This window comes from Capricornis sumatraensis, chromosome 14, assembly GCF_032405125.1.
Source record: "Capricornis sumatraensis isolate serow.1 chromosome 14, serow.2, whole genome shotgun sequence".
Classification (NCBI taxonomy): Eukaryota; Metazoa; Chordata; class Mammalia; order Artiodactyla; family Bovidae; genus Capricornis; species Capricornis sumatraensis.
The window spans coordinates 58,389,092-58,400,575 of NC_091082.1; the positions used below are offsets into that span (position 1 = coordinate 58,389,092).

At 59.2% G+C, this 11,484-nt stretch overlaps 1 protein-coding gene across 2 annotated transcripts; it reads right to left on the reverse strand.

The window, feature by feature from the left end:
• Positions 1-5,777: 5,777 nt before the first annotated feature.
• On the reverse strand, positions 5,778-10,892 carry VWA1 (von Willebrand factor A domain containing 1). 2 transcript variants are annotated; one of them, XM_068986338.1, is made up of 4 exons: positions 10,798-10,892; positions 9,154-9,711; positions 7,247-7,525; positions 5,778-7,136 (listed from the first exon to the last, which is right to left on the reverse strand). In XM_068986338.1, exons 1-4 carry the CDS (start codon positions 10,862-10,864, stop codon positions 6,799-6,801), a joined length of 1,242 nt encoding a protein of 413 aa, XP_068842439.1. In that variant the 5' UTR covers positions 10,865-10,892; the 3' UTR covers positions 5,778-6,798. The 2 variants fall into 2 exon arrangements, with proteins under 2 accessions (XP_068842439.1, XP_068842438.1); XM_068986337.1 differs by having other exon boundaries at positions 5,778-7,145; positions 7,178-7,525.
• Positions 10,893-11,484: the final 592 nt, after the last annotated feature.

Genomic DNA, 11,484 nt, shown 5'->3' on the forward strand with positions numbered 1-11,484 from the left:
CTCCTGCACTGCAAGCAGATTCTTTACCATCTGAGCCAGGAAGGAAGCCTGGTAGTTTTATATGACAAGGAATAATTGAAAATAAAGCTCTGCATTTAAAAAATCAGTTTTACATAAAAATTAAGAAAACATAAAGTCAGCTTCACAAAAAAGTCAGTTTTCCTTAACTTGGCTTAATTAAAAAACAGGAAGCATTGGTTGCTATCTTAAGATTTAGGTGGTTACACACCCTCTCTTCAAGGGAAGAAACGGCTTCCCTCTAGTTTCCCTCATCAGAGTAGTACTGCTGACACTTTCTGATTTCCAATGGACCATGCAGAACATCAGTCCCCTTGTGTTTGTCACTTAAAATCTTAGGCTGGAAGTAGACACAACTTACCTAAAGACAATAAGTTAATAAAAGGAAATTAGGATGACACCTTCCACTTGATGTGTTCATTTTTTTTTTAACTGGAGGATAATTGTTTTACAATGCTGTGTTGGTTTCTGCCATACCATGGGAATCAGCGGTAAGTATACATACGTCCCTTCCGTCTGCGTTCATGTTTAGTTGACAAACTCAGGGCACTCAGCTGCCAAGCTGCACTGTTTTGCTAATGGGATTCCCCCAACACCCTGCTCCCTGTGGCTTTTTTTTTTCCCTCTGAGGGAGTCTTCCAGCTTTGAAGACCTGGAGGAGAGACTGAAGAAATTAAAGGTGCAGCTTGGCCTCCAGCCTGACTTTGAGTCAGAGAGGGGGGACACTGCTGTCCCCGAGAGCCCAGGCCAGCAGAAGCAGAGTGGGCCCCACACAGGCCCAGAGCAGAGGACTCTGCCCCAAAGCCTGCATAGCAGGCATGGCTTCTGAGTCTGTGCATCTGGTCAGACCTCTGGGGAGCTGGAGCCTTCCTGTCAGGCCCCAGGGCTTCCCAGAGCTAGCTGCCTGGCATCTCCCAGGGACAGAAGCCCCCTGTCCACTTAAGCTGGGAGCTCCCGGCCCTCACTCCTCTGGCTTGCTCTCCTAGCTAGGACAGTTGAGCCTTCAGGGGCTGGTCTCTCCCTGTCATCCAGTCAGGCCCGTCCGGCTCCTGGTCTCTCCCTCCAGGTTCCAAAAGACATGCTGCTAGTTCAGTCTCTAGAACCCCTGCACATGCACACCCCATGCCTGCCCCCAACCTGGCAGGCCCCAGCCCCCATGAAAGAAGAGGTGCTCAGTCGGGCCCTCCTGGGCCTGAGCCCCCAGGGCAGGGCCCCTGGCTGCTGGTCCCCACTCTACCCACCAAAGCAGTGCTGGGATCTCTGGCCCCTGCAGCCCCTCCTTCTGGCTCTGGGGTGAACAAGAGCTGAGCACCGAGCCCTCAGATGGGCTGTCTTGGGCTCAGGTCTGGAGAGGGGCCTGGGACCAAGCCTAAGCTCTCTGCCCCCAACCTCATCTTCCTGCACCGTTTGCCCTTGGTGAGTGGCCACCTACTCAGATGCTCAGACACTGTCCTCTTCCCCGTGGAGCCATGCCCCATCTGCCCCCCACCCCACAGCTGGACCGACAGGCTCATCCAACAGAGGTCAGTAGAGCCAGGCTGTCCCCAGAAGCATGGAGGGTGGGGGCCCTTCAGCATAGGCACACAGCTGCCTGCCCACTCTGCTGAGGCCAGGAGACATGCCATGAGCACTGGCTGGCCTGCCCCTTCCCAGAAAAGCAGGGTCAGCTGCATGATCTGGACAGAACTTGGAAGCAAGTTTTCAAGCCCAGTGGCACTGACGGAGCCCCAGCATCATCTGGGGGTGGTGGTGAGCGGCGCCTGCGGGAGTGATTCTTGGAGAAAGAGCCACCCAGCTTGGCCTCGAGTGCCCTCTCATCCAGCAGAGGCTGGCCCTGGAGCAGAAGAAGAAGGGAGATGGGAGCTGGCTGGGACCCTGGGCATACAGTGAGTTGGGAATCTTGTGGCTCTCACCTGCCTCCTCTGGGCAGCACTCCACGTGCTGTGTGGCACCAGAGTGGAGTGGCCAAGGCCTCAGCTCCTGTGGACACTGCTGTCATGGGGTCAGGCAAGCTTCTGGCCACCCCTACTGTCCCTGTGCTTGTGCACACATCGGGGGGAACGGTGGTGGTGGGGACTTTCCTTCCTGCCAGGCTCTCGTGTCTACGGCTAGGATGACATAATTTGTTGTGGGTGTATTCCCTGACACTTCTGAAGTGTGAGTGATGAGTGCCAGGGATTTTAATTCCTGGTCAGTGAGGAGGGGTCGCATCCGTCCCACGTGGTCCTGCCCAGGAAACCTCAGCCTCTCTCCCTCCTTGAGAAGGGGGCTGTCCCTAGAGCCCCCTGCCCACTGCTGGCAGCCAAAAGCACGTCTCACCCTAACTACTGAGTTGCTGGGGCTGCATCCGCCTCCCGCCCAAGAGTTGGAACCTGTGGGGTGGGGTCTCCCAGAGGGTCCCCACCTTACCACACTCACCTCTAGAGAGAGCTGACTTCCACTGACATTTTTGCTTTAATGGACTTTGAAAAAATTTTTTCATCCCAGGAAAAAAGCACAAACACACAGCTGTCGCCCTCTAGCTTTCTGAACTGCCCCCTCACCCCAGCAGGAGGCTATGAGGACTCACACGTCTCTCAGGGCGGCTGGGCTTCTGGCCCTGGCTCGACAGAATTATTACTGCCGCCGTGGAAACAGCTCCTGCTGCAGGGAGACACCGCCAGCCGTACCACCCACTCTTGGACATCCACCTCCTGGAGACCTAGATCCAAATCCAGTGGCCATCCAGCCTCCTCACAGATGGCCTTTGTCCATTACCTGGCTCTCACAAAGTCCTGCTGTCAGGCAAGTCCTGGCTGCAGTGAAGATCCCACACAGGAAATCCTCGTCAAATTAGGGAGCAGCAGTCACCTGTAAGAACCATGCCTACCCAACACCACTAGAGGAGCCTCTATTCCAGGTGCGCGTCCCCGCCCCCCCCCCCCCCCCCCCCCCCCGCCCCCAGGAAGCAGCAGCTCCTCCCCCGCCCAGCCTACTCCTGCTGCATGGACCTGGCCCTGTAGGTCATGACCTCTTGCCGGCCCTGACTTTCAGGTGAGCGGGGATGCTCGGAGTCCCCTTGGGAAGTGGCACGTGTAAGTCCCTACAGGCCTCAGCCTGGGCCCTGACCCAGAGTGGACCATGGAGCCAGTCAGGGGAGGTGGAGGGAAGGGGTGGGGTCAAGACAAAGCTATTTCCTGGAGACTTTCCAGATGCAGCCTGGACTCTAAGACCTTTGAGAACTGCCTGGGATGATGCAAAGGCCGCACTTTCAAAGGCTTCCAAGAGAGGCATTCCTAGGCCTGGAGATGACCTAGGGCTCCTCTCTCGGGGCCTCAGTGTCCAGCAGAGATGAGGCGAGGCAGGGAGGAGGGCTGGATCTTCCAGCTGCTCTGCCCTCTCTCAGGGATGGAAGCATGTTTGGGGAGAAGGGGCTCACCATTTGTCTCTAACGTGTGACTGAACCCCTGGGAAACCGCCTGTCAGTACTCCTGATTTTTCTCCTGTCACCTGTGCAGTGCGCTGCAAGGTGGGCTTGTGGGTGCAGCATGGAAGGAAGCCCTCTCTGGGTGCCTAGTGGGCTGGCACCTACAGAGCACCCAGGGATCGGGGTGGGGAACTCAGGCCTCCACAGGGGAAATCCTGCCCCTCAGGGGTGGATCAGGCCCAGGTTCAGGCCTGAGGAGGGGTCCAGGCCCTGGTCAGTGCTGTCTGGGACCTTGGGACCCTGATGTTCAGGCTCACCAGCCACAGGTGAGCTGCTCACCAGCCATCTCCTGCTAAGATCACAGGAGCCTCTGATCCTCAGCTGACCACTGAGCACCAGTCAGGGTGCAAGCAGAAACCTTCAGTGGCACAGGCCACAGTGCCAGGCTTCCCTGGGCCTGCCTCAAGGGGATGGGGGGACATGGAGGAGAAACAACATCTATCCAGTAGGCCCTCAAGCCTGGCCTGGACAGGCACTATCATCTGCCCTGGGGTTAATTCACCATCTGAGCCCTGCTCCCCACCCTGCTCATACAAGCAGTGTGTGTGTGTGGTGGCGGGACACAGGAACACCAAGTACACTGACCTGGTGGGTGGTGCAGGCCTTGGGTGCCTGGCTGGGGGCCATGGGATGCTCAGAGGTAGGTGTTTGGGAAAATGGTGGCAGATCAGCTTGCTAGAAGCCACCCCCCACCCCCAATATACTCACCAGGCCAGGCAGACTGAGCTGCCATCTGGGGCCCCAAGACCACTTCTCAGCCCTGCAGTTGCTTGGATTAGGGGTTCTCCTTCCCATTAGCAGGGGGCAGCATAGCCAAACTGAAGCTGAGGGAGTAGAGGTACATCCCAGCAATGCCCTCAGAATCAGGGCCTGGACTCTCTGAAGAGGAGGTGCACAGAGGGGCCACAGTGTCCTGCGACCCAGTGCTGGGAAGGGATGGCTCTCCCTCCTCCCCAGCACCAGGTGGGGTACCAGCCTCTCCTACCAGAGCCCTTTCTTTTACTTGAAACCTTTCACGGGGCTGGTGTGTTTTGACAAGGAGTAAAGATTTTAGAAAAGGCAGAGGAACCAGAGATCAAATTGCCAACATCTACTGGATCATCAAAAAAGCAAGAGAGTTCCAGAAAAACATCTATTTCTGCTTTATTGACTATGCCAATGCCTTTGACTGTGTGGATCACAATAAACTGTGGAAAATTCTGAAAGAGATGGGAATACCAGACCACCTGACCTGCCTCTTGAGAAACCTATATGCAGGTCAGGAAGCAACAATTAGAACTGGACATGGAACAACAGACTGGTTCCAAATAGGAAAAGGAGTATGTCAAGGCTGTATATTGTCACCCTGCTTATTTAACATATATGCAGAGTACATCATGAGAAACGCTGGGCTGGAAGAAGCACAAGCTGGAATCAAGATTGCCAGGAGAAATATCAATAACCTCAGATATGCAGATGACACCACCCTTATGGCAGAAAGTGAAGAGGAACTAAAAAGCCTCTTGATGAAAGTGAAAGAGGAGAGTGAAAAAGTTGGTTTAAAGTTTAACATTCAGAAAACTAAGATCATGGCATCTGGTCCCATCACTTCATGGGAAATAGATGGGGAAACAGTGGAAATAGTGTCAGCCTTAATTTTGGGGGGCTCCAAAATCACTGCAGGTGGTGATTGCAGCCATGAAATTAAAAGACGCTTACTCCTTGGAAGGAAAGTTATGACCAACCTAGATAGCACATTGAAAAGCAGAGATATTACTTTGCCAACAAAGGTCCATCTAGTCAAGGCTATTGTTTTTCCAGTGGTCATGCATGGATGTGAGAGTTGGACTGTGAAGAAAGCTGAGCACCGAAGAATTGATGCTTTTGAACTGTGGTGTTGGAGGAGACTCTTGAGAGTCCCTTGGACTGCAAGGAGATCCAACCAGTCCATCCTAAAGGAAATCAGTCCTGGGTATTCATTGGAAGGACTGATGCTGAAGCTGAAACTCCAATACTTTGGCCACCTCATGCGAAGAGTTGACTCATTGGAAAAGACCCTGATGCTGGGAGGGATTGGGGGCAGGAGGAGAAGGGGACGACAGAGGATGAGATGGCTGGATATCATCACCGACTCGATGGACATGAGTTTGAGTGAACTCTGGGAGTTGGTGATGGACAGGGGGTCGCGAAGAGTTGGACACGACTGAGCGACTGAACTGAACTGAACTGAACTGAAAGCACTCTCAGGAGACTGCAGGGCTGAGTTTACATCTGATTTATTGTATTTTGTTGTAAAGGCTGGGTCATTAGTGGGGAAGATGAAAAGTGAGCACTGAGTCAGCGCAGGTGTGGAGGAGGTGCCTGTGGGGCCAAGTGGCAGCAGCACTGCCCGCCCTTGGGACTTGTCTGGTGGCCCCAGCACAGTAAGGAGTGACAGGAGGTGGACACTGCAGGGACGGCTGGGGTGCAGCACCCAGAGGCACCTGGCCTGTCCCTGCCCCAGCACAGAGGCCCTCCACCCAGCAAAGGGAAAACCCCCTGCAAGTGCCAGCCTTGGGGCCCTGCAGGAACAGGCTCTCCTGTATCCAGGGTCCTGAATGCCAGGCTCTTGTCACATTCTTCCCAAAAGGTGCCACCTGGGTCCCAGAGGCTGTGGCTGGGCCCTAGAGGGTTCTGGGGAGGAAGGCAGGGCCACTGTTCCCAGCAAGCAAAGCACTGCCCCCAAGCCAGCTGAGCATGCCAGTGAAGATTGCCTCTCCAGCCACCCAGCTGCTAACCACAGGATCTACTGCCAGCACTTTCCCGCCCCTTTTCCTGACACTATCCCCTCCAGAAAACCTTCGGGACCTGGCCAGAGCCAGCTCCTTCCCTTCCCACCCTGGACCCGAGTGGCTGGTGGGGACTCAGAACGGCCATCTGAACCAAGCTCCCTCAAACAGATGCCAGCCTTTGCCACCAGAGGTGCTGGCCTCTAACACAAGTGGGAGGTCCGGCTGCCCAGACGCCCTGTGGCCCTGGGTCCAGAGCCATCTGGAGTCTGATGTTCTCAACGGGCCCCCTGACGCCTTTTCCATCTTCCCGCTAAATCCTGCCCAAAGGACACCACCGAGTGCCCAGGTCTGGACCGGGCAGGGGAGGGAGTCGCAGCAGCACGCGCTGCTGCCATAGCTACGGCGGAAGGTGAGGCGAGGCTGCGTCCTGGAGGGCGGACGCCGGAGCGGGGAGCGCTCCTGCGCGGGGGTCCCGCGGGCCTAAGGCCGACAGCATCCCATCCCCGGGTCAAGACCCACCGGGCTCGGGAGAAGGGGGCCCTCGGGTGCGCGGGCGTGACCGGCTCACGGTTCCCGGCCCCCAGGCCTCTGCGGCTGGGGACGCGGGGCACGGCTGCGCTCGCCTTCGGGCGTGCAGGCCTTGGCTGACAGCGCCCTCTCGCGGCCCGAGCGGAAGGCTGCGGTCACGGTCACCAGGTAGGCGGTGCCGGGCGCCAGGCCCTGAAGCGTGGTGCTGTTCTCGCCCGCTGGTACCTCCACGCTTTGCGCGGCCCCGCCCCGCAGGGGCCCGACCTGCACGTGGTAACCGAGCGCGGCGTCCGGGCCCAGCGCCGGGGCCCAGCTCACGCGCAAGCTGCGCGGCCTGGTGTGCGAGACGACGATGAGCTCCGGCCCGGTCTCCTCTGCGCGGGAGTGGGGGTGGGGGTGCGAGAAGTGCCCGTGAGCAGGAGCGGGCCGCGGCGCTCAGCCGGACCCGTACCCCCAGCCCCCCCGGCCCTGCGCCCCGCCTCACCTGGCAGCGTGCGCACCCGTAGGTGCTGTGATCTTAAGAGCCGCACGTTGGACTCTGGCACCAGAGCTACGTCGTAGTCCGTGTCTGGGTCCAGACCGGTCCAGGCCCAGCCCGTGGCGTTCCCTGGCAGCTGCTGACGGCGCGCGGCCCCCGGATCCGTGCTGGGCGCCAGCTCCAACACGTAATAGCCTGAGTCTGCCATCAGTAGGGACGGCCAGGCCAGGCGGAAGCCGCTGGACGTAACCTCGGAGGCATGGAGCTGCTGCGGCCACATCGCATCTGAGCGGGGTGCAGAGGGTCAGAGGACAGAGGTGGCTTCTCGTGCGGGTCTCTGACTGTTGACTCGGGGTAGACTCCCAGAGCCTTGGAGCAGGAGCGGCAGGAGCAAGGCTAGTCTCGGCCACGCCTACCAGATGCTAAGGATCCGCCAAAGCGCGCTGGCGCCAGGCTGGAGGAAGGACATGAGTGCAACCAGCCCCCCCACCTCCCCCGCCTTCAGCCGCTTCAGGAGCTTCCCTCCCCACCTCAGCTCCAAACTCAGACCAGTGGAGAGTTATAGCGGCCACCTCCCACCCAGCACTCAGGCCAGTAGGCTGGACAATGGGCCCTCAAGGGTGGCAGGGTTCAAAATGATGTCAGAGGATGCCCTCCCCACCACTCTGGGCAGCACGAGTGAACAGCACGGGGTCAAGGATCAGTTCTGCTTTGGAGAGTCAAGGAAAAGGAGGCCCACAGTACAGCTAGGAGAGGAGAGGCTACTGGAGAATGTCCTGAGGGGTAGGAGAGATGTGACAAGCCCAAGGGCAGCTGGACCTGGAGGAGAGTGTGGTGGGGGGACTCTAGGGTGGGACCCCCAAACATTACTCCTGAGCTTTGATGCCAAGCCCCAGAGGGTCATCTCAGTGACCTGGCAGGTGGGTGAGGCCAACAGATGTCTACACAGGGTTAAGTCAGGACCCGATCCTGTGAATGCTGGGTGCCCAGCTGCCTGGCTGGCACTCCCCTTGCCCATCGCCACACACCCTGCCCCCAATCCCAGGAGAGCCACCCTACTGCCTCACTGCCCTGCAGCCTTGGACTTTCCCTCTCCAGCTGTTTGCCCTTTCTCCTGCTGTCCCCTTCAGGCTCAACCCTAGCAGCTGACCCATGGGCCACCAGGGCCAGGTGCCCTGGAGCAGATCTTCAGAAAGACCCTCTACCTCCCTCCAACCCACAGTCCAACTCCTTCTGGTTTCAAGTGGATGATTAACTGCAGACCAAAATTCAGGAAGACCCTGGGTTGTTGGCATTTTTTCAGTGGCTACAGCAAACCCTGCCAGTGACCAGGCCCTTTAACTCCACCTCCCTCTCCTCCCTGTCCCTCTCACTAGCTGGGTCAGAGGGATCCAGAAGAAAGTCCCTGGGGAGCTGCTAGCCCCTGCAGCAGGCTCTCCCAGGCCCAGCCTCCTTTCCAGCAATGCCTAGTGCAGTCTCGCTCAAACCCCCTTCCCCTGGGGAAAGTAGGGACCCAGCTCTGGTTGGGGGCACTCTCTGCCCTTCCTGCAGTGGCCCTCCCCATTCCTCCAGGCATGGTGGGCCCATGTGCAGAGCTCTCAGGCTTGAAACCTCCTTCTCTACCTCTCCATATAGCCACAAGGCACATCTACTCAGATCTAGCCCCCGGGTCCCTCAGACCTCACCAAACCCCCTACTCTCCAGTAGGGAGCTCACCTGGAGGTGTTTCCTCAGACCTGTCCTCTGTCCTCTGCCCAGGTGGTGGGACCTCTGTGGTGACCAGTTGGTGTGTCCCTGGAGAAGCCAGGTGTGCAGCCCTGGCCTCTGCTCCAGGCATGTGAGTTCCTCCTGGAGTCTTCCCAGCCCTCTTCCCGAATTCCCAGCTGGGGTTCCCCAGGCCCCCTCCCACCTACCGAGGATGGAGCCCCTCAGTGCCTGGGTGATGATGTGCAGGTCATCCACATCCACAAAGTGCAGGTGTTTCTCAGCGGGGGCCGAAGCGGCGGCAGACAGCTCCAAGAGGTTGCCCCGGCCAGTGCTGACGATGAAGACGGTGACCCCCAGGTCCTTCAGCTCCTGCATGGGGGGCCCCACGGGGTCGCTGGAGCCGCCGTCTGTCACCCACACCAGCACCTTTGGCACTCCCGGCCGGGCCCCTGCCGCCTTGGCAAACAGTTGCTCCTTGGCGTATGCCAGTGCCAGGCCAGTGTTGGTGTCGCCCATGCGCTGCGCTGCAGCCCGTATGGCGTCCTGGACAGCTGAGCCTGAGCTGTGCTGGCTGAAGGGGAACTCGGTGTGCGGTTGGCTGCCCACGTGCACCAGGCTGGCACGCAGGGCTCCAGGACCCACGGGCAGCAGGGCTGCCAGCTGCCCCAAAAACTCCCGAACTCGGGAAAACTCATAATGAGACACGCTGGCTGAACTGTCCAACAGAAACAGCAGGTCCCCCTGAAGGGCAGATGCCGGAAGGCCTGGGGAAGAGGGGAATGTTCAGCCCCTGGTGGTGGCCCCCAGACAGCCCCACACCCAGGGCAGAACCCCCAGGGCCTGAAATTTCCCTAAGCTGTCACTCGCCCTTACCTAAAGAAGCCCAGAAGGCCAGCTCAGCTACACCTCAAAGGTCCTGGGATGGCACCCCAGCGGGAGAGGGGCAGTAAACCCAACAGGAGGTCTAAACCCTCAGCAATTCCACTTCTACACCCTGGCCACATACCAGGGGGTCCCTCTGGGCTCCTGTCTCAACTGCAAAGGAAAGTTGACCCCTCCAAGCCCCCACCCGCTCCCTGCCTTCAGCGCAATCTGGGCGGGCTGGAGCTCAGTGTCCTGGCCCCGCCCCCAGGAGTGGTGGGTGGATAAGTGGGCCGCTGGGGCCTGGCTTCCTAGAAGTAGTCTACACAGCTCACCCTCCAGGTAAGGCAACCGGTGGCGGGTGGGGTGAAGGCATTCTGCAGCTGGGGAGACTGAGGACAGGGGAGGAGGCACGGGGAAGACAGAGCACTGACTGCAGCCTCTCCCACAGTCCAGAAGGCTGGGTTGGAGTCCTGACCCCACTTACAGATGATGTCATCCCTGCCTGGGCCCCATCCTCTGCTCTGTCCGGACCCAGGAAGCAGGTTACCTGCTGCAGCAGCCTGAGGGCCGGATCACCCCTCAGGAGACTACGCCTTGCTCTCCGCTCCCCAGGGAGCAGATGGGCCCCTGGGTCACGAGCAGACAGCGGCCTGGGGTGTCTCGGGCCTGGTACTAGCCTTGGGGCCTCAGTTTCCCTCAACCTAGTTGAACGACGCCAACCCTCTTACCATCCTTCGTCTAAGGGTCATTCCAAGCAAAGGGAAAACTGAGGCAGGAACAAGCGTCCCCGATTGGCACCTCCCACTCCTCCGATCAGGCCCTAAAATCCCGCCGAGTTGCTGGCGGGGCCTGCGCCTCACGTGGGTGGGGTCCCCTGCCAGCCGCCCCGGCCCCGAGCAGCGGAAGGAGAGCGTGGCTCAGCGTGGACATCAGAGGGTGGACGGGCACAGAGAGCCGAGCCTGACCCAGCCTCCCGCCTCACTCACCACGTTCCGCGCCGCTCCGGGCCAGCCGCAGGCTCAGAGCCAGGCCGATCACCGTCCAGGGCAGCATCGCGCGCGACGGGACGGCAGCCCTCTCCCTGCACTGGTGTTTCGCTCGCTCTTGGGCTGTGGGGCGCGCGGCCGCGCGGGTCGGACCCGGGCCCCGCCCCCTGGAGGCCCCGCCCACCGCGGCCCGCCCCGAGGTCCCTCGGAGGCGCGCGCGCGCGCGCTGCCCCGCGTCCGGAGGAGCACTGGCTCTGGGAGGCGCACGCTCGCGAGGCCCAGGTGTGCGGTGACATGCTCCATTCATACGCGCGTGGCATGCACACACATAAACTCTTCGGTCTCCCTTTGGACTGTAAGGCCTTGGAGTCTGCCCTGCTTCTACCCCCTGCCCCCTTCCCCAGCCAGGAGCAGAGCAGGGAGCCACCAAGCTGGATCATCCCTAGGCTTGCTGTCCTTGTATCCTCAGCGCTGGGAGTCCCTGAAGCCAAGTCCAAGAGAGCCCCAGGAGGTGTGAGAGTGTGGGGGTGACACCAAAAACAAGGCTTGGGAAGGGGCAAGTGTATGAAAGCAGAGATCAGGAGGGCAGAACTTAGAAAGTTGGGAGAGGAGAAAAAACCTCAGACATTCAAGGAGGGGTTTCTGAGGGGACACAAAGACCCCACCTCACCAGGCTTCTTGGAGGAA